Source organism: Talpa occidentalis, unplaced genomic scaffold, assembly GCF_014898055.3.
Source record: "Talpa occidentalis isolate TD23 unplaced genomic scaffold, MPIMG_talOcc4v2.1 talOcc4.2, whole genome shotgun sequence".
Lineage (NCBI taxonomy): Eukaryota > Metazoa > Chordata > Mammalia > Eulipotyphla > Talpidae > Talpa > Talpa occidentalis.
In genome coordinates, this window is record NW_023602073.1 from 59421904 (window position 1) to 59443282 (window position 21379).

Genomic DNA, 21379 nt, shown 5'->3' on the forward strand with positions numbered 1-21379 from the left:
GAAGAATGCTTGTAAAATGTTCACACTTGCTCTTTTATTCTTCAGCTTGGAAGTGATTACCTCTCTACTTTCCTTCGTCCATGGCCAGAGTGGTCATATGGCCTTGCCTAAGTGCAAGAGGGCTGGGAAGTACAGGGGAACACGAGGGATGTTTGCTGAGCATTGCTGTCTTTTTACATCTGTCTCTTCAACATAGGGCTCATCTAGATGGGAAATGGACATGGGTGTTTTTGTTTAGGAAAGTAATGATTGTGCATAAGGTAGTTTGTGACCCTGTTAACATTACATTAAGCAAGTGGAGGTGGTGAGATGTGTCAGATTATTCCTTGGTAATGGTGTCTCCTTTCTTAAAGCTTCATTAAAGAACGGTCAAAGGTCAACGCAGTTCCTCTGAAGAGTAAGAAGGCCTCCAGTTTTCATGAGTTTGCCCGGAATACCAGTGATGCTTGGGACATTGGTGATGATGAGGAAGAGGACTTTTCCTCACCTTCTTTCCAAACTCTGAACTCAAAAGTTGCTTTGGCCACCGCAGCCCAAGTCCTAGAAAACCACAGCAAGCTGAGAGTGAAACCAGAACGGTCCCAGTCCACAACATCTGACATTCCAGCCAGCTACAAGGTCATAAAGTCCAGCAGTGATGCCCAGCTGTCCAGAAATTCCAGTAAGTCCATTCTGCTCCCCTGTGTAGCCTCAGCCTTTTCAGCAGAGTGCTTTTTAAATAAAAACAATTTTTCTTTAGGGCATCCCTCAGATCTTCCATTGGATGAAAAATAAGCAAGTTCAAGCCCAAGGTATGACATCAGCAAGCTAACTGGTCATAGCTGTGCTTGCTGCTCCCACCTTGATGGATACTTGGCTCTGTGACCTGGGGCTTCACTTTCTGACACCCAAGTGTTGCCTACTATTCTCTTTTTGCTCCCATGGTAGAACATGGTGGAATCTGTGGTTTGATTGCTCCACGTTGCTTTAGGCTTGATTTGATTTAAGAATATCAAGTACTGTATTTAAAGTTGTTAGTGGCTGAGTTTCACAAATGTTTGGCACTGTTGTTTGGCCTCCTCAACCCTGGGAAATAGACAATAACATAAGGTTGTCTTTTCTCTATTCTGAGGAACACTGCCATGTGTGCCTGGGGGACCTGTGTCACAGTGCTCTGCCTATCAGGCTTGGTGGGGCAAAATGAGATGTCCCCTCTGTTTCTTTTCAGCCAACTGGGCTTCAGTAACTGGTTGAGATGATGTTGGTCTTATCAGGTGTTTGGGGCTCTCAGAGTACTCTTTTAAGCATCCATTGCTGTATTTAATGTTGCCCTCAAGAGTTTTATGGAAACCAGTTATTCTAAGCTGGAGAGGGAAGTGCCTTCATTCTAGTGAAAGTCATAACAGCTGACTGGTAAAAGGTGAACATGAAGAAGATTCATCCTGCAGCATGTCCTGCCTCACACTCTAAGAGAACTTTTTTAGCAGTTTCAGACTAAGCTGTGTCATGAAATTAGACTGTACAGCCTTTAAAATCATTCCACACTTGCCACTGCTGATTTGGGCCCCAGCATTGACTGACCAGGTGGCCACAGCTAACGGGGATAGAAAGCATCTCCACAATGTAACTGAGGGTACAGGTGGGGGGGTAGATGATTCCCTCCCACCATCCCTCTTGAGCTGCCCTTGAACGCCAGAGGAGACCCTTTAGGAGGTTTATGAGGTTCCCCTCCTGTGATTATCTCTCTGTTAATAACTGAGAACAGAGGTGCACATTGTAAACCCACTTGTGCTGATTGGTTAGTATTAACCATTTAGTTCTTGTTCTGACTACCACTTTTTGGGTTTAGATAGGCCATTATGATAGGACAGTCAGAATTTAAAGTGAATTTTGTTTGGAATTACAAATTAACTAAGGGTTTCGAAGTTAGATAGACCTAAGGTGGCGTCTTAGCTTTTGCTTGCAAACTATTTAACTTCTCTGAGCTGCAGTCTCCTCTATCATATATTGTAAGAATCAAGTGAGAGATCGTATGTAAATGTGACCAGCAATTGTGCCTTATACATGTAAGCACTCAGTAAATGTTATCCGATACGGTTTATTTCTCCTACCCACTGTCTGCTTTAGAAATGTCTAGAACCGCACATAGGGTTAAGTTTGAATCCATGTTCTGGTTATCTGTGACCTAGCAGAATTAAAAGCTTCTTCGTTTTGGTGGGCAATGAGGAGCGCAGAGGAATTGCAGCCACCCAGAGTGATCCAGGACTTCTTACCAGGTTTGCAGGGCACGCATTGGGCCAGGAACAGGCATGGGTGGAGCCAGAGATGTTGATCCCCTCAGGCCTTGAGGCAGCAGGGAAGGCCTTGGCCTTGAGGAAAGCAGCCACCTCCTTTTCTTGCAGAGTGCTTTATAGAGTCATCATCTCCTTCATGCTCCTTGACATGGGAAGGAAGGCAGACACAGCCCAAACTCAGTACGAGGCATCAAGGAGAGGTCCAAGTTGGGGTAGAAAGCAAACATTTGACTTTCCTCTGATATCAACAAAAAAGTTCTGAGAGTTGCTGTAGCATCTGGAGTCTCTGTATGCCTTGGCATGTTTGGTAAAGACCTGGCCCTTCTGGGCAGATGCGGGGAGCACAGCTGGGGTGCACTGTGCTCTGGCCCTGGCCGCCCCTCAGCTGGGCACCCTCAGGCAGCACACGGAGCATGCAGCCAACGCTCAGGCGGAGGAGACCAACCTTCAACACTCAGGTATTAGGTTCTCAGAACCTGTGCTGCTCATAGAATCTGCTCTTTCTTTTTCAAATTATCGTAGGTGATACCTGTCTGAGGAACCCGCTTCACAAACAGCAGTCGCTCCCTCTCCGACCCATCATCCCCCTTGTTGCCCGGATCTCTGACCAGAATGCTTCTGGGGCACCCCCAATGACTGTCCGGGAGAAAACTCGCCTAGAAAAATTCCGTCAGCTTCTCTCCAGCCACAACACTGACTTAGGTGAGTACCTGTGAGCCCTGGGCAAGGTGAGACTTCTTGGTGACCGGAATTCTCAGAGACCTGAAAGCTGTTGCTCTTTATTCTTCCTTCTTTTACTTTTCCAGCATCTCCTGATCTGGTGTCCATTGCAGTGACCGCAGGTATTAAGTCAGAGTATGTTACTAGAAATTAGGGACCAAATTAGGTGGGACTGGACTCTGTGGCCTATAGACCATAGCGCAATTCTTCTGGCTTTGGTCTGCCCAACCTCAAGGCAATTCTTACTGAAATCCACACTCACTGGTCTTTCTCTAACGCTGATCTCTGAGCTGACAGGATCACTACTGCAGAGCCGTGTCCTTGGCACTGTGCTGCTCAGGGCTGTTGTTTGGGGCTTCCCTCCCCCTGTGCTTGTCAGTGGCAGGTGGTGGTGGTGGTGATGGTGGAGGATGGTGATGGTGGCAGTGGCCCGCGTACTTGAATGGTGGGAGGCCCCAGGCAGTGCTGGTTGAGGTTTTTTAGGGCATTTGTGGGAAGAGCTAATCCAACAAAGCTGTTATGTGTTTTCAGATGAACTGAGGAAGTGTAGCTGGCCAGGGGTTCCCAGGGAGGTTCGACCTGTAACCTGGAGACTCCTGTCGGTGAGTTCTACCCACTATGTAGAGAAGCGTGAGCCTCACACAGTCCTTCTTTCCTGATGAGGTTAGTCTGGGCACATTAGTCTTACTCTATAGATTTTTCCAGACCCACTGACTGCCAGATCTGTGGGACTGCAGTCCTCTTTCGTGTGCATAAAGGAACACCTTCTTGAGAATTTATTCCCACACATGTAGATGAGCACAGGCTTATTCCGGTGGTCACGATCTTACTTTCCCAACACTAAAGAGGAAAAGTATAGTGAGAGGCAGGGTGATCCTGGCACTCGTTTGGGCAAGTGCCTACATTCCCTGTGCTTCACTCCTTTTTCATGAGGAATAATCAAATGGTCAAAACTCACTTTACAACTGTGAAGAGTTGGTCTATGGGCCTCCTTTGGAAGCCTGCACTAGTCCTGCTTTCTGAGGACTGAGTGCAGAGCACTGTGTCAGCCACTGCAATAGGAACACTTGGATTTCCTGAGCATGTAAAATTCATTCATTCATCTGGTTAGGATTTATGAGGGCCCGCTGTTCACCGGGCTCAGTGCCAGGTGCTGAGAGGGTAACAACTATGAATAAAGCACAGTCCCTGCTCTCCAGGCACTCTCTCTGGAATGTTACATAAATGTCTGTGAGAGGAAGGGTCTCTCTTGACTGCTCCTGACCTCCAGTCTTGCAGCCACATAATCTACTGCCTCTGCCACTACTAGTAAGTTTGAATGCTAGTAACAGTAGATATGGTGGGAATGAAAGGGGAGTAGGAGATGTAAGACTTGAGAGTGGGATCTAGACCACACTAAGAATGAAAGTTGGCCTGGAACTCTGGCTAAGAAGGGGGCTGCTGCCAGTTCCGTATCCGGTTCTGCAGCTGCTGTGTCACAAATCCATTCAGCTTTCTAAGCTGGTAATTCTGACTGTTACTGTGGAGAAGAACGAATCCAGCACACATATCCATGGTGTCCCTCTGTGACATGCCTTGGAGGTAGCCGTCTCCCTCTGAGTCTCAGAAGTGTTGCCTTGCACACACGCAGCCCTCAGAGGCCCTGACTTGGGTCCAGTTCCCTTCCACTGACCCACATTCACTGCACTACCATGCCAACTCTGGGAGCTCTGGACTGCGCGTACCAGCAGTGCAGCTCCAAGTGCAGCCCGGGGTCACAGCAGTACACAGCTCTGGGAAAGCTGGCCTCGCTTCATCTGCCCACATGTGGATCTGATTGAGTGAGGAGAAGGCAAACACTGGGTGGCCAGAACCAAAGAGGGATTTACCATTGTCCTCTTGGCAGTGTCCCTTCTGTTCCTTTGATCGTTTCCAAGCCACTACTCAGACTAAAATAAAAATTAAGGGTTCATCCAACTAGTTCCTGTCCCAATCTGACTAGTAGTCCTGTCTGTAGGGCTATCTCCCCGCAAACACTGAGAGGAGGAAGCTGACCCTGCAACGGAAGCGAGAGGAGTATTTTGGCTTCATTGAGCAGTATTATGACTCTCGGAATGAGGAACATCACCAGGATACCTACAGACAGGTATAGTCATCACCTACTGCTGTTTTCCTCACGGGTCACAATCTTCAGGTGTATTTCCTAGAAGTGCTATAGGGTTATCAGTTTTCCAACTCTTGAGGTTATGGTGTGCTTGTTAGAAATTAAAATTTATTTCCTGTACTACTTCCCCTCTTTCTACTTCAGCAGCTCTGATTTTAAATAGATTTTTTTTTTTTTTTTTTGGCCCAGATCAGGGGCAGTGCTTCTTAAACTTTAATGTGCATATAAATCACCTAGGATCTTAATAAAATGCCAGCTAGGGGATGATAAAATACAGACTCTGATTCATTAGACCTGGGGTGAGACCTTCACTTCTAGGCAATGCCAGCACTGCTGTCCGCAGACCAGACTGGGGGGTGTTACGGGCGATGGGACACATGATGAGAGATGAGCTCACTCAGGAGTGACTATCCAGTTGCTCTGGATTGTGTCCTCCTGCAGTGCAGTGGCTGTTTAGCATCCATGTCTGTCTTCATGTCTGCGGGAGCTGTAGCCATCAGCAGCCTTGGCAGGGAGTGCGCCTCCATTGCACATAGTGGTCCTGCAGCCTGGAGAGGGGTGGGAAGGAAGGAGACTGTGGGCAGGCAGCTATCTACCACAAACCCCAAGAACTGAAATGGCCTCTGCCTCTGCTAACGCAACACTCAGGATTGTTAGAATGCGGTTGGGAAGTCCTGAGGCCAAAACCAACCAGAGTGACCTCTTGGGTAACAGAAGTCAGAACTTGCACACCCGTTCTTAAGACCAACTCCCCCGGGTTCCTTCCCCATTTCTTACATGCCAAGACCTCACCAGCGGTCCTTCTCTAGTTCCCTCTCCTGGCATGTTTGCGCAGCTGTCAGAGCTCTCCTAGTTCTTGGGAACTGTTGACGAGTAAGGCAAAAGAGGGTACATATTTCGATCATACCTTTTAAATAAATACTAGCCCAGTGTAAAATAGACTCCAGAGCAATAGGGAAAAAAACAATCGATTCTCTTAGAATGTGAAGCCTATTGCTCTTGGATGTAGGTAGTTTATCCAAGGAGATTTCCTCACTGTTCAATAAGCTATCGCGATCATGGAACAGTGAGGGAGGACAGGTAGGTGAACTAGACTCTTTGTTGGTGTGTCAGTCAGCTCTTCCCAAAGCTAAACTGTGTTCTCACTCTTACTGCCTTGATTCTTAGTACTTAAGAAAATAATTTCAAAAGAACAGACTGGCATTTGAGTTTTTGGACATGGCTTCTCTTTTTCAGATTCACATTGACATTCCAAGGACGAATCCTCTCATTCCATTGTTCCAGCAGCCACTTGTACAGGAGGTGAGGGAAGTACTAAACGTTCTTGGCCGTTCACCCGTCATCCCTCGGCGGCACCCGGTCTGCGTGGATGAGTGCTCTCGTCCTCCCAACCGAGGGCAGGTTTACTGCTAATCTTGACAGCACCTGGTGTCCATCTGCAGAACTTTGGTCCTTTCAGAGAACTTTTTTTGTGCGTTCTCATCTGATCTTCATAACAAAGCTGTGGCCCAAATAATGCTTCAAGAGTTAAGGGACTTTGCCAGAGTCTTGAGGCTCCTGGTGATAGAACTCACATCTTAGAATTCCTAGTCTTGTGTTTGCTCTATTTAACTACTCGCTGGGAATAGTGATTTTTGGTTTTTTGTCGTAATAAATATACATAACTAAAAATTTACCATTTTAGCCATTTAGTTGAGTGGCATTAAGTACATTCACATTGTTGTATGACCATCACCACCTTCCGTCTCTAACACTTCTGTTCATCTTCCCCAAACTGAAACTCTGTCCCCACTAAATAACTCTCCCCAGCAACTACCATTCAGCTTTCTGTCTTTATGAATTTGACTATTCCAAATAAGTGAGATCATATGATATTTGTCCTTTCGTGAATGATTCGTTTCACCTAATATGACATCTTCAAGATTTATCCATGTTGTAGCATGTGTCAGAATTTGCTTCCTTTTTAAGACAGAATAAACTTCCATTTTTGTATAGAATATGTCTTGTTGACCCATTCATTCATCTATTGATGAAAACTTGGGTTCCTTCTCTCTTTGAGGTAGTATGAATAATTCTGCGGTGAACATGGGTGTGCAAATAGTTGTTTGAGTCCCTGTTTTAAATTATTTAGGGTATATTTTCAGATGTCAAATTATTAGTGATATTTTGAGGCCTAATAAGTTAGTGAGCACCTGCAAGGTTAGTTTTGACTCAAGCAGAAGCTAACTATAGACTCCTTGAAATTAGGGATTTCCTTTTGCAACTTCACAGCAGCTGGGACATGGGTGTAAGGCTCTTTGAATTGTGCTTTCAGTTATCCTTATAACTGAGAGGAAGAGTGATAAAAATGCCCAGAATAGTTTCGATTTGACTTTAGATTGTTTCCATAATTCTGTTTAAATACAACTGTCTCTACTCATGATTTTCCGATAGCAGAAAGATTTTGAGAGTAACTCCCTTTTTTTACCTGTAAGATTCAGGTCAAAGGAAGCTAAAACCCAGTCAAGATCCCTTTGTGTCGACCATTGCCTCCCATTGCTCAACCTTCCTCATTCCTTATTCTAGGAATTCTGAACATTTGGAGTTGTTTAGATACATGTCATTTACTTGTGCACATTTGTTCCTAACTTGGAGATGGGGAAAGTAGTTTGTTTAAAAGGCTTCTCTGAGGAGCTGGATCTGAATACAAAGAGGGAAACTCAGACCTATAGTCTTCCAATTTTTCTTGAAGCACCATTTTGTCTAGCAGACTGTAGTCACCTTAAACAGAATAAAATGCCAACCAAGGAGCAGAGAACGAGGCATTTACTGAATAGTAAATGACTTGCTTTGCAAATTTGGGATAGAATTGGCTATAGTAAGTCAAAATTACCCACACTAGTAGAAGAGGTATAGGAAATTCCTTCAAAGGACTATGCTAGCTACTCCTTTCTACAAGGCAAGAGTATCCCAGACTTTTCTGCAGTGAAGGTTCCATGGTCTCCCCTGCTAGTCAGGATTGGTGCTCCTCTGTTTCCACCTTTTTGGCATCTCTGCTTATTGGTGCATATGCATCTGCATTGTCCCATCCTTACTAGAGGGATTATACCAGGTCTCCTGATTCCAAGCACCTAGCTTCCATGCACATCCCTTATGAAACCCAGTCACCAAACATTTGTGTTTTCATAAGGGGTTGATAAGTATGTAGGAGAAACTCTAGTAAGTCCTTCAGGACTGACTGGAGGAGCTTTTAACAGAGATGTCTGGACAGACACAGGCCCACAGGACGTATGCGGAAACAGAGTGAGGGCAGGGAATCCTTGAGATCTTGGTGGGTGATGGGTCTATCTTGAGCTATGATTTCAGGAGGAAGGGATTATGTATCAACAAAGAAGAATATAAGAGGGCCCCCCTTTGTGTGTTGAGCCTAATGAAGGCGCCACACACTCCTCATGGCCCCAGAGAGCAAGCGGGCAAGTTTAGGGAGACAGAGAGGCCAGCTTACTTCCAGGCTGGACTTTGCTCTCACTGCCTGTAGGAGCAGGAGTGTTGACAGTAGAAGTGTTTCTCAGCTCCCTCTGCCATCTGGAACACAGAGTCAGCCAGCTGGAAAACATCCTTTATTGCATGTCTAGTTCCCTACTTCTCACCAGCTAACCAACTGCAAACCCATACAACAATTTCCCTCATGTTGTTCTCCCTGGGAAGACTTTTTTCCTTGCACCTGGCCCTTGAGAGGGCCTCTTCGCTTTGCCCCAAAGCCCATGTGCTATGGAGGCCTCTAATCTTCCTCACACTCTCATTCACAGTAGTCACTGTCATCTCTGCCATCCTCCACCTCCTCCTTTTTTTTTTTTTTTTTCTGACACTAAGAAAATGCTTTAATGGTGGTTTCTGCATAGATGTGATGTTGAGGCAAAAAGAATTAAAGGCACACAGGGAGACAGAATGACCAAGACAGGTTATGAGTGCGTAAAGATATCACACAGCTGCCACACTGCACCAGTACCAGCAGCTCTACGCCACCTCCTCCTCAGCTTCCTGCTCAGACTTGCCCTTCTCCTTGGCTGTAGCATCCTGGTACTGCTGACACTCAGACACCAGGTCACTCATGTTGCTCTTGGCTCCATCTGGTCCATGCCGTTACCTGTGTACTGGTGCACAGGACATCTTCAGTCCCCGGGGTCAGATGTCACAGATAGCTGTTTTCACAGCTGTTGTAGGGGATCCGCTTGACAATATATCTGCTATTTTCTTTTTAAAGATTTATTTATTTATTTATACAAGAACCGGGGTACAGGCCAGATGCGTGGGAGGGTGAGAGGATTCACCAGAGACAGAGCAGGGAACAGAACAGGTAGACTGATGAAATACACTGCTGAGGGGAGGAGTGGGCACAACAGGAGAGGTCTGCTGCGCCATGTGGGACCCTCACCAACCGACCGGGATCAAACTGGCACTGCAGAGGCTGCAGTCAGCTTCACAGTGCAGCGCTCAGCCACCTGCGCCACCAGGGGAGGCCCAATATCTGCTATTCTTGTTAAGCTTCTGCTCATCTACCTCCTTTATGGACATGCAGCCCCTGGTTCACGGAGAGTTGAGGCAGCTCAGTCAAGGGCAGTGTAAAGAATGTGTTGGGGCCAGGAATTGAGGTCACCAGGATGAAGCCAGGAAATGAGTATTATTAGAGAAAATGGGGCAGGGGGTGGGTGGGGCACAGAGGGCCAAATCAAAGCAGACAGGAGTGTGGTTGAATGGGACAGGGCTAGACTCTGTAGCAGAGCCATAAAGATCTTTCCTTTCTTCCCTTTCTAGGCCTCTGACCTCTTGTGACTGACATTCCTAACCCAGAGACCTTCCCACAGAGGCCCTGGCTGACTTCTCTGTTATCAGATCCCCAGCTGTAGGAGTCTGTAGGATTTGGTTTATTTATCTTTCTATCCCCAGCAAATGTCGAGATTACATCCTGATATATGAAGTGACTTCCTGCATTTGTACTCTGTCAGTAGTTCGTCGTCAGGCTGAGTTAGAACTAAATCGAGATCTCCTTCCGTCTCAGCAGGGAAAAAGGGAGAGGATGGTGGAGAAAATATTTCCTTTCTAAATCCTGTAGTGCCAAAAAAGATTTAGAAAAAAAGATATCAGAACATGTCTGGGGCCTCCCTGGTGGCACAGCAGTTGAGCACTGGGTTGCGAAGCTGCCCGCAGCCTCTGCAGTGCCGGTTAGATCCCCGGCTACCGGCAAGGGTCCCACATGGTGCGCAGACCTCTCCTGCCACCCGCTGCTCCCCTCAGCAGTGTATTTTGTCAGTCTGCCTGTTCTGCTCCCCGCTCTGGCTCTGGTGAATCCTCTCCCCCTCCCGCGCTTCTGACTGTACCCAGTGCTTATATAAATAAATAAATAAATCTTTAAAAAAAAAAAAAAAGAACATGTCTGATATTTTGCTCAGTAGAGAAACTGTATCTACAAGTGAGAGTGTGAATTAATGACATCCACAGCAACCTTTTTCTAAGCCATTTGTGTCACCTTTCCTTTTCTCAATTTTATATCACAGTGACTAGGTACTGAAAAGATAAATAAAGTGTGAGAGTACCTATCCCTGCTTGAAAACAACAAATGTATTTTTGCATTTACAATATAGGCTTCATTTTCCCCTGTATTGGAAAATGTTTCAAAAAATTCTGCAGCCCTGAGATAAATGGTGAGGTAGGTAAATGGAGGGATGGAATGTAGCCCTGTGATTTAACAGTCATGTCTTTTTTTCTCATTTTCCTAGATCTTTGAAAGAATTCTATTTATTTGGGCCATCCGACACCCTGCCAGTGGGTATGTCCAGGGAATTAATGACCTGGTCACTCCGTTCTTTGTCGTCTTCCTCTCAGAATATGTGGGTAAGAAGCAAGCATGAGTACCCGTTGAACAAACTATTGCTCTTTCTTATCTGCAGTCTGTTTGTTTTTCTCAAGCATGTAGCCAGTAGGCATGTCTTGCTAAAAAAGAGATACGGCTTTAAAATTCACAGCTAAGCTGTTTGCAGGGGTAGCAGTCTGGAATGTATCTCTTGAGATGATCACAGATCTCACCTAAAAAGACCTGCTCCATCACAAGACCAAAGTGACAAATTTATGTCCTGCAGTGAACAGGAGGCTTACTGGTTTAGTTGAGATTACTTTAGGATTATTTTGAGTTCATCTCTCACACAGCCCCCCAGCCTGCCATTTTACGAAAGCTGGCATCTTAGCCTGTGCTTAGGCCTTCCCACTTGAGTTCACATTCTGTATCATAGGAGCAGGATGTGGCTATGTAGAGGAGGAAAGGTTGTGTTACCAGAATCCCGCTCACACTGAAGGTAATGGGATGGTCCACGAACCCTAGGATCTGGATTCCCGCCCAGCCCCAACCCCTCATCTCTTATCTCACTGGGTTCTTGTCACTTTGAATGAAGTGATTAGATTTTACTGTGTCAAGTTTTCTACGACCCCCTCCTCCTCCGGCCAACCTAAATTTAAGCCAGGAGTCTTAAAAGAAGTTGAAGATCCTGCCTTTCGTTTGGTTTCCTTTATTATTTGTGCTCAGAAACTCAAGAAAAACCCCTCTGTCATGGCCTGAAGCTTTGTTCACTTAGTTAAGGGGAGGCTCAGAAGCAGAACATTGAAAAGGTCTTAGAAAACCATCCATCTAATCCTCACCCCTCACAGATGGGGTGTGTGATTTCCTGCCTCCTCAGGAGTGGCAGAGCGAGACTAGAACATTTCCGTACATTCCAGGACTGGTGGATTTTTGTGCTTTTTTGTAAAAAGTCATTGCAGGGGCGTAGGAGGGTAATTAGTGGTAGACTAATGGGGACTCTTAGAGTGACTGGTGACCTAAGAAATGTTTCACTGGATCATTTCCATTCAGGTTTTCTGCTAGGACTCAAAGGGATGTCTTTTGGTCATTCATGAAGCAGTATCAAAATGTCAAAGCAACTGAATGATACCTGTTCCCCCGAAGTGACAGTAACCAAGGCAGAACTGGGAGTTAGGGGGTACGACCACTCTTGTCCTCTCTATCAGATGGTCCTAAGCAAAAACAAAACTAGTTAAAATTTAGCTACTAAAAGGATATGAATAAGCTTTTACTAGAGGACATTTCGTTTTCCTCTCACATTAATAGGTCAATTTTTGGAAACAGCTTAATTTTGTGTGTGTTTAGCTTTATTAAAGGCATCTGAGCTATTGGGATTTGGGGGTTGCTTCTTGTGATAGTATTTTTCTGAAGTAGTATTAAAGGAAGAGCCTAGGAATGTACATTTGAAGTCCAAATGTAGTCATGAAATCTTGTTAACAATATTATGCCAGTTAAAAATAATCCTCATGAGTTGCAGTTGATTGGATATTTAATTACCTTGTTAGCTGCCATTTATATCTTATGCTAAATTTTCCTTTACTTTCTGTCTCTGTGGTTTTGCCTTTTCTGGACATTTCATGTAAATGGAATCATACAATATGAGGTCTTTTTATGCATGGCATCTCTCACTTAGCATGTCTTCAAGGCTTGCTCATGTTGTCACCTGTGTCAGGGCTTCCTTTGTGTGGTCAAATATTTCATTGTGTGGGTATACAAGTTTTACTTATCTATTCAACAGTAAATGAATATAAATTAAGTTGTAATGAAATAATGAGTTCAGACTTCCTCAGCCTCAGGCCTTTCTTGAACATAGATACAATATTTTTTACAATCTTCAAGAATGATTGTCTTGTCTGAACAATAACGCTGCTTTTCTCCCCTTCTCTAATGGTGGCTTATCCTACTGAGGCAGCTGCTAGGTGGTTGTTATGACCTCTCTGATAGTCCTCCCTGCTTCAGGAGGCCTCAGGTGTCCTTCACTGTGGAACAGGTTAAGCAATTGTCCCTTTCATCCTAGGCAGCCTCACAGGCTGCCTTACCCAGTGCTCCATCTCACTGAACCATAGCAGAGAGGATTTGCCTTGACAACACTGTGGGGTCCGGACTTTGTTTGGCCTTTCAATTCTCCTCTCCTATCTGTTCTCAAGCACTGCGTCACTTTTATAAATCAGCGCCTAAGCTTGCTTCCTACTTTGTGTCATGTCTGTTGTAGAAAGGTTGAAAACACTGACTTTCCTTTGCGCTAACAGAAGTTGTCTATAGCGAGTTGACGACCAAGCAGTTTCTTTATCTGCTGAAGCCAGCTGCTTGTATAGAAGTGAATCCTCTGTGGATAAGCTAGCTGTGTAAGGTCCAGGGAAGACAGTACTAGAGGGCCACCCCTGGGGAGATGCAGTCTCTGAACGGTGACCCCTGATACTGCAGAATACCTTTAGACTCCCTTTTCTAAGACCTTTGGCTTAGAAGATATTACTGACCTAGCTCTGAACATATTATGGCCCAATAGAGCTGGTAGTGTTGTCATCATCAAAGTAGACTCAACAGCAACTATTTAAGTGATGCATATGAAGAAACCATGTGACAGGCAGGGATCATGAAACATCCTTTTTTCAAAAGAAGAGTTGTGCCTGGTGACTTCTTTCAGTTCAAAATGAAACACTAAGTATCAAATAATATTCTCTCTCTGCATGAAGCAGCACAGTAAAATTTTTATTTCAGGTTTTGTTTAGAAGTCTAAGGACAATGGAAGCCACAGGAGGGAAGTCTTTCCCAGACCTCTGACTTATGTGTCCACCTCCCTGTGTGACATTTCTAGTTGGATGTGCCATAGGGAATCAGTTAGAATAAGCTTGGCTGCATGTGATGGGGAACCCTAAGTAATAGTACCTTGCAAAATGGAAAAGCTTCCTTCTCTAACATTAAAAGTCAGGAGGTGAGAGTCCTGCACTGTTCCAGGGTATTTAGGACTCCAGGCTCCTGCCTTTTGTTATTCTGCCATCCTCAGCTTAATGTTTCCCCCTCATGATCCACGATAGGTGTTGCATTCTAGCCATCACATCCATATCCCGGCCAATATGGAGGAGGAAAGAAAGACACACTCCTTCCATCTGAGGACATTGTGCAAGTACATAATGCTTGGGTTTGAATCTCTTTTGTCCGAACTTAGTCTTATGTCTATTACCTATCTGCAAGTAAGGCTGGAAAACACATGGGAATCCCAGGTGACCGGTACCCTTGGGGTTCTGTCACCAAGGAGGAAGGGGGAGTGGTTATTTGTGGACAACTGATCATCTTTGTCACCCCAAGGCTCCTCAGATTCAGTGATGGACTCCTCCCCACACCAGCTACCCTTTTCTCTTAGTTGGCAGCATTTCTTGTCACTAAAGTTGGAAATGCTAGGAATTGTACATGTTTCTTTTTTCACATTCTTCTATATCCAATCGATTATAAAACTCTGATCTTATATCCTAAATGTTTCTTGAGTCTGCTTCCCTCTCTGTTCTTCTACAACTGTCCGAGGTCAGGCTTGCATTGCTGGAATGGCCAACTGTGTTTTCCCAGCTCTGATTTTATCCCTGTCAAATTCATCTTCCACACCATTCAGACACAGACTTGCCAGTGCAGCTCCTTGGCTTAAAACCTGTTAGTAGCACTTCCCATCACCTAAAGATTAGAGTGGCCAGGTTCTCTAGCTTGTTGTGCATGGTCCTGTGTGATCTGCTCCCTGCCTCACCCCCTAAACTCAGTAACCCAAAATTGACACTTTTAATCTAAAGTCTTGTCCTGCAAAATGTCTTTATCCCGTGGGCTAATCTGTGTGCATCCCTTGAGACTCCCCCTCTTCCTGTAAACCTTAGGGTACCCTCTGCCTCCACCACCCCAATAGTGCTCTCTCCATAGCTCTGTAGATTTCCTGTGTATCACTTCACCACATCAATTATTATGTTTCCCTCCTGCCATCTGCCACCAGACTCTGAATCCTTGACACCAGAGACTATATTAAATATATTTATATTCCCAGTGCCTTCATTTTGGTGTCCAGTGAGGAATTCCACAAAGAGGAATGTCTAGATGAGTGAAAAAATGAAAATTTCATGGTAACTTTGCAAGATGATAGTCGGGAAAATTAGTACAGCTTTGCTGGGCTTGGCCACTGGAGGGCAGTAGATGACAGCATTCTGGTACTGTGCTGAGCTCAGCAGTTCTGTCTCCACTGAGGGATGCAGATGGAGGACTACCAGTCATTCAAGCATTTATTGAGCACCACACACCACACCAGGCACTGCTCTAGGCCTTGCAGATATAACCATAAGCAAAGTAGACAAATATCTTTGCTGCCTACTACTAGGTATTAGAAAATTGAAGCTTATGGCTCCTAAAAGACTTGCATAAGAATATTCATAATAACCACTCATATAGACAAAAACCAGAAACAACCCAAATATCCAGTAACAGGAGAATGGATATTCATACACTAGAGTAGTACTTGAAAATAAAGAAGCCAGTACGACTAATAAATGCAATCACATGGAAGAAACCCTCTTTAAAAAAACCATTATTTGAACAAAATAAGCCAGATGCCAAAAAGTACACATTGTATGAGTCCATTTAAGTAGAGTTCAAACATACTCTGTGGTGAGAGAAATCAGAACAGTGGTTGACTCATGGGAGATTAACTGGCAAGATGCACGGTAAGTTTTTCTGGGTAATGGAACTCTTTTGTATTTGGGCTGGAGCACTTTTACACAGATGTACACATGCCCAAACTCAGAACTATGTGCTTATGTGTTGTCTACTGTATGTAAGTTAAACCAAAAAAGAAACCCCTTCCATAGTGCTTAAATTCTGCTGGGCAGAAACAGACAATAAATTGATAACTAGTAAGGTATTTGTTGGGCTGTGATTGGTCCTATGGAGTAGTAGGAAAGGACAGGGATGTGTCCTTCTGACCAGAGTGGGAATGGGGGCAGTGACCCAGAGCCATACTTGAGCGTTATCCTGAAGGAGGCAAGGGGTCAGCCATGCTGTTAACTTTGATTGTTAATACTCAATTTTTAGAGAAAAGGAGTCTTAATAACTTCCCACATACCCCGGTGCCCTGGGCCCTGTCTCCATGTCTTGCTCCTGGGCTATTGTGGATTCTACCCGAGGTCCATGTTCCCAGTTTCTGGGAGGCTTCATTCTCCATTTCATATCTGACTCCTTCCTTGTGATAGCCACCTTGCTGATCCTGTTCTTCCTTATCTGGCAAGGTGCGGTAGCCAGACATGAGACTGGGACAAACTTCTGTAGTAATGACGAGTTTTCATTAGTGTTGTTAGGAGACGTTCTTTTTGTACTTTTTTTTAATGTGAAATTTATATTGACGTATCATATGCATTTAAAAAAGTATATATGATAGGTACACAGCTCAATAAATCTCCCATAAATAATCAGCATATCAAGATAAGGAACATTTGCGGCCTGCAGAAGTCCCTTTGTGTTGCCTTCTAGTTCCTACTCCTGGCCCTTCTCCCTTTGACCCCCTCAAGGGTAACAACTTTACTGACTTCTAATATCCATATTAGTATTAGTTTTCCTAGATTAGTTTTGCCTGTCTCGAAACTTTATATAAATTGAATCACATAATGAATATTCCATTTTCCCTTTTTTTTTTAATAAGATTTATTTATGTATACAAGAACTGGGGTACAGGCCAGAGGTGTGGAGGGTTGGAGGGTGAGAAGATTCACCAGAGACAGAGCAGGGAATAGAACAGGCAGATGGACCGAAGTACACTGCTGAGGGGACCAGCGGGTGAGTTAGGAGAGGTCTGCTGTGCCATGTGGGTAGCTCCCTGGCCAGCCGGGATCGAACTCATGCTGCAGTGGTTGCAGAGAGCTTCATAGCTTGCATCTTAACCCCTTGCGCCACAAGGGAGGCCCACCATTTTCCCTTTTAATGCTATTGGCTTGGAGGAAATTGGTCAGTGGGGTTGGCAGTCACCCTATGTGGGACCCTAATCCTTTCTTCAAGATGTCTCCTGGTCCCATCTTCATAGATGAGCCAGCCTCGTGTCGGGTAGATAGTGAGATATTTGAGGGTTTCCTAGCAACAGAGATCTGTATGGAGGCAGCCCAACCAGGGCTCTGAGCTGAGCTACTTGCAGCTGACTCTAGATGGCATTGTGCATTTGGCAGGTGTCCAGGGCTGGATTTCCTATTATTGAAGAAGCTAAGGTCTCCATATGTAAGTTACAGCTTGAACGTTATCCTGTAAAACCGAGGCTGATCATTCCTGGCAGTGAGCCAAGTGGCCTGCATGCTTACTCTCATCTAACCCAGGAATAAGTGAAACATTAGAAATTGAGGTAGCCAACATATTCAAGATATTTGAGCCTAGATGAGGAACTCTGTAGGTAGCTGACATTGGCACTGGGGGCCCTGAACTACCCAGAGCCTGTTCGCTTCCACAGTGTCTTGACGACTGGGTGCCTGACTGTGAGCTCCTGGCAGGTTAAGTGTATGTTGGACCTGGTCCTTCCCTTACCCCCATACCCTGAATACCCATATAATTTGGGCTCAAATAATCTGGGATCTTACATTCCCCAGAAGCTGAGTTAGCCAACCTCTTGTTTGCAAAGTAAGTGTAATACAGGACCCTTAGGAAAACAGAAAATTTTCAGTTTTTAGTATTAACTTTAACCAGGGTATCACGACATATGTGCACCTAACCACTCCACCCTGAGTTAGTGTACAGCCAAAGTTCATCCGTCCTTCCTGGTTAATATTTACCTTTTAATTACTACCCTGATTGACAGGCACAGTGTCAGGAAGGGCTCCACAGTCAGCTGTGTCTCTGTCTTTGAAACAGCACAGCTCCTCTCACGCATTCTATATTGCATGGTCCTCGTGCAACAGAACCACCTCCCCATGTATCTCTGCTCTGTGGGAACCTCAGAAGAAATCTGTCCTCCCACCTTCCCTCTGGAAGAGACTAACTCTCCTCACTCATTTGTCAGGTGGTTTGACTCCCCAGGGTTAGTGAGGGACCATGGTGTCCTTGTCTTTGCTGCTGCCATCCAATTTTTTGCCCAAAAAATGTCAAATTAATAACAACCAGAGTATGTTTACATAGTACTTAAACCACTTAAAGTTATTCCCTACAGGTGGCCCGATTAATTCCTTCACACTTTTCTTAAATCTGTGGTTTTTCTTTTTGATGATCTATGTAAATTCCTATTTCATGGGATTCCTCAGTTGTATGGCCAGAAAGATTTATTTTCTCATTTTTTCCATTTCCTTTTGTGATTGGAAAATATTAGGTAAAATATCATTCTTATGAGTCCAATTTTTAAAAAAACAAAGGCAGAAATCAGGTCAACGAGAGACCATGGTATAGAAAGGTGGACCAGTCTGGTGCCTTGAATCCTTCTGTACCAGCCAGTTGTCTGAATCATTCTGATCCAACAGATCAAAGAATCCAGAAATTGCCCTTTCATCACAGATGGTTCCTGGGAAATGCCCAGACAAGTTTGCTCTTGTATGTTTTGGAAAAACTGGTGCTTCCCAAAACGGTCACAATGTTTTTGATGTACATATGAGGCTGATTTAGGTCCAGGACTTGGAGTTCTCAGAAAAATAAACAGTTGACTGGAGCCGCCACTCAAGTACATTTTATCAACTAATAAATGGCCCCGTTCTTGTCAAGCCCAGAATGGGCAATTTGACTTTTATAACGAGCTTACGGGTCTCTTCCTTTTGTATGCTTTGCCTCTTTAAGTAGCCATAAAATATCCCTTAAGATCTCATTCCTCTAGTCAGAGTCCCGGCGGCTGTGCGCTCTGTCATGACAACCAGAGATGCCGCTGTCACTCGATACTGCGTTGCTGGCACAATTTTCCCCCTTCCAGCTCAATTATGTGTTGAATTTTCTCAAATAGGATGTTTAATGATTCTTCTAACAGCATCTGGGTCTCCCTTTCTCTGCTGCTTTTTGCTGGTGCACTCAGCTCACAGGTTTTGAGTGAAGGTGTAAATTTTGTCCTCCCAGCAGGCAGAAGAGCAGCACTAAACTTTCCTCCCACCCTGAAATGCTGGTGAACTACCCCACTGTCTGTGAAAGCAAGGGGCTAACAAGCAGGCCAAGTGTAAGGGCAGAACATGGGAACATAACAGCCATGTTGTGGCCTTAGAAAAGGGGTCAGCGTCTTGTCTGTTGGTTCCTCTGCTCCCTGCAGCTGCAGGTTTGGAGTGTGTGCTCTTACTGAGAGTGGTATCTTACCAACTTGAGACCTCATGCTGTTAGATTTTCCTCCTTAATACCAAAAGGTAGAAATAAAAAGCTCTGAAAGTTGTCTTATTTTTAAGGTACATTTTGGGATTAGGTTAACTTTGGCTGCAAGTAGCAGAGATCCAAAATAACAGCAGCTTAAACAACATAGAAGTTTATTTGTCCCTCATTCAATAACAATGATACTAGTAACATTTACATAATGCTTATTTCATGCCAAGCACTATTAACATTTTTGATATATTAGCTTATTTCTTCCTTACAATATCCTGTGGCACTGGTACTGATATTATCACTTGAACAGATGAGGGATTGAGGCAAGAAGGTAAAATCATTTGCCCAAAGCTAATGAGTGATAGATCAGGATTTGAGCTGTGCAGTCTGATTCTAGAATTTATGCTCTTAACCACATGTTTTGTCTGACAAAAAAAAAAAAAAACACACAGTCGCTGGGGTGGATGTGACAGCTGTGCCCCTCCCAGCTTTTTCTTCTTGTTACTCTGCTATATGTGGTTCCTGCTCCTAGCCACGTTTCCACTTTGTAGAATGCCCAAGTTGGAAAAGACCCTTCAAAGTATGATGTGGCTCTGGATCTTCATTTGGGAAATGTGTATGAGAAGTGGGGGTAGTTTTTGTCCCGAACCTTCCTTTTGGGCTCCACTTTTTTATTACAGCCCTGTTCTCATGAGGAGGGGCTAGGACAGTTAGTGTGAACAGCCATGCTCATGAAAAAGACAATGCTTCCCTTCCCTCACGCATGCTGAGTCTGCATCTGGAAAGTGGTCTGCCTGCACTGTGGCCCAGAGTAGTTCTCCTTCAGGGTTGAAGGGGGCATTCCTTGGGGCATTGCTGTGGAAAATGGTTCTCTGTCCTGGGGAGACAGATCCATTAAGTGGTAGAGGTACATATGCACTGGTGAGCTAGAGGACCTTAGTGGTATAATACGAAGCCTACAGAAAAGGAAGATTCAGAGCCAGCCCTTAGAGCCCAGTGTGATTTAACTAAATGAATAATATTTATATTCATTATCCACATAATGGGTATCTCCACAAAACTCACCACATAATAAGTATTTAAGTTAGGAAAAAAGGAAGGATGTTATTTCTCGGGAAAGTTTTTTAAATTGTGCTTCTCAAATAGACCTTTATATTTTATTTGGAGTCTTAGTTTCCACAGGCTTAGTGGTGTTTTACAACACTTTTCCGGTGATAAAATGCAGGTGTAGTCAATGATTGCCTTTTTTTCTAAAATAATATGCATTTTTTTTATTTCTGACTATAAAAATTATGCTTATTGTAGAAATTTTGAAAAGTCTAGTAAAGCTTAAAGAAAATAAAATTCCTCAATTCCTGGAACTACTGGGAGGAATAAGCACTGTAAACCTTATGATATATTTTGTCTTTCCTTCATGCTTATATAAACACATAAATATTGTATGTACAGTAGTTGAAAGTCTACCATCAATAATTTTGCACCTCATTCTTTTCCCTTAAAACATGCTTTCCCATGTCATTATAAATTCCTGATAAACTTCATCTGAAATAAACTGTATTGCACCTACTGTGTGCTGGGCACCAGTTAGCACTTTACATGCACTAACTGTGGCTATCCTTTGAGTTGGACTTTTAGATTATTCCCAGCATCATAGATCTCTTGCCAAAGCACCCTCAAAAGGGTTGATGTTTGTGTTTTGTTTTTTGGATTTTTTTTTTTTACCGCTCTTAATGTTCATTAAAAACATTGTTTATACAGGATAAGAATCTGAGAGTTGCTACATGTTGTCCCAAGGATTTTCGGTTGTAAGTTTTTGTAATAATTCTCATAAATGAAAGGGCTGGAGTCAGAATACATTTTGTAAGATGCCTATGTCCCTGCAGCACTAGGGACTGCAGAGAACATGCTGTTTGCAAAACAGGCTTGTGGGTCTGAGTTAAAAACTGCCTTTGGTGCAGAACTGGGGGCCCTGGGCATTTCCACTTGTGGCCTCAGATGGTCATACAGGAACCCAAGGGTGAGGTGGTCTGTTTTACTAGGCAGATAACTTTCTTACTACTTACACCTCTCTGGCAGGAAGGAATCATCACATGACATGTTCCTTCTTGA

General features: G+C 44.2%; 1 protein-coding gene across 1 annotated transcript in view; it reads left to right on the forward strand.

Moving 5' to 3' along the window:
* The window catches only part of TBC1D22B (TBC1 domain family member 22B), a 67294-nt gene that overhangs the window by 21409 nt on the left and 24506 nt on the right, over positions 1-21379 (forward strand). Inside the window, exons 3-8 of the mRNA XM_037519619.2 lie at positions 354-661; positions 2796-2975; positions 3525-3595; positions 4990-5118; positions 6373-6438; positions 10893-11007. Of these exons, the coding sequence (XP_037375516.1) occupies positions 354-661; positions 2796-2975; positions 3525-3595; positions 4990-5118; positions 6373-6438; positions 10893-11007 (869 nt within the window). The remainder of the gene's footprint in view (positions 1-353; positions 662-2795; positions 2976-3524; positions 3596-4989; positions 5119-6372; positions 6439-10892; positions 11008-21379) is intronic.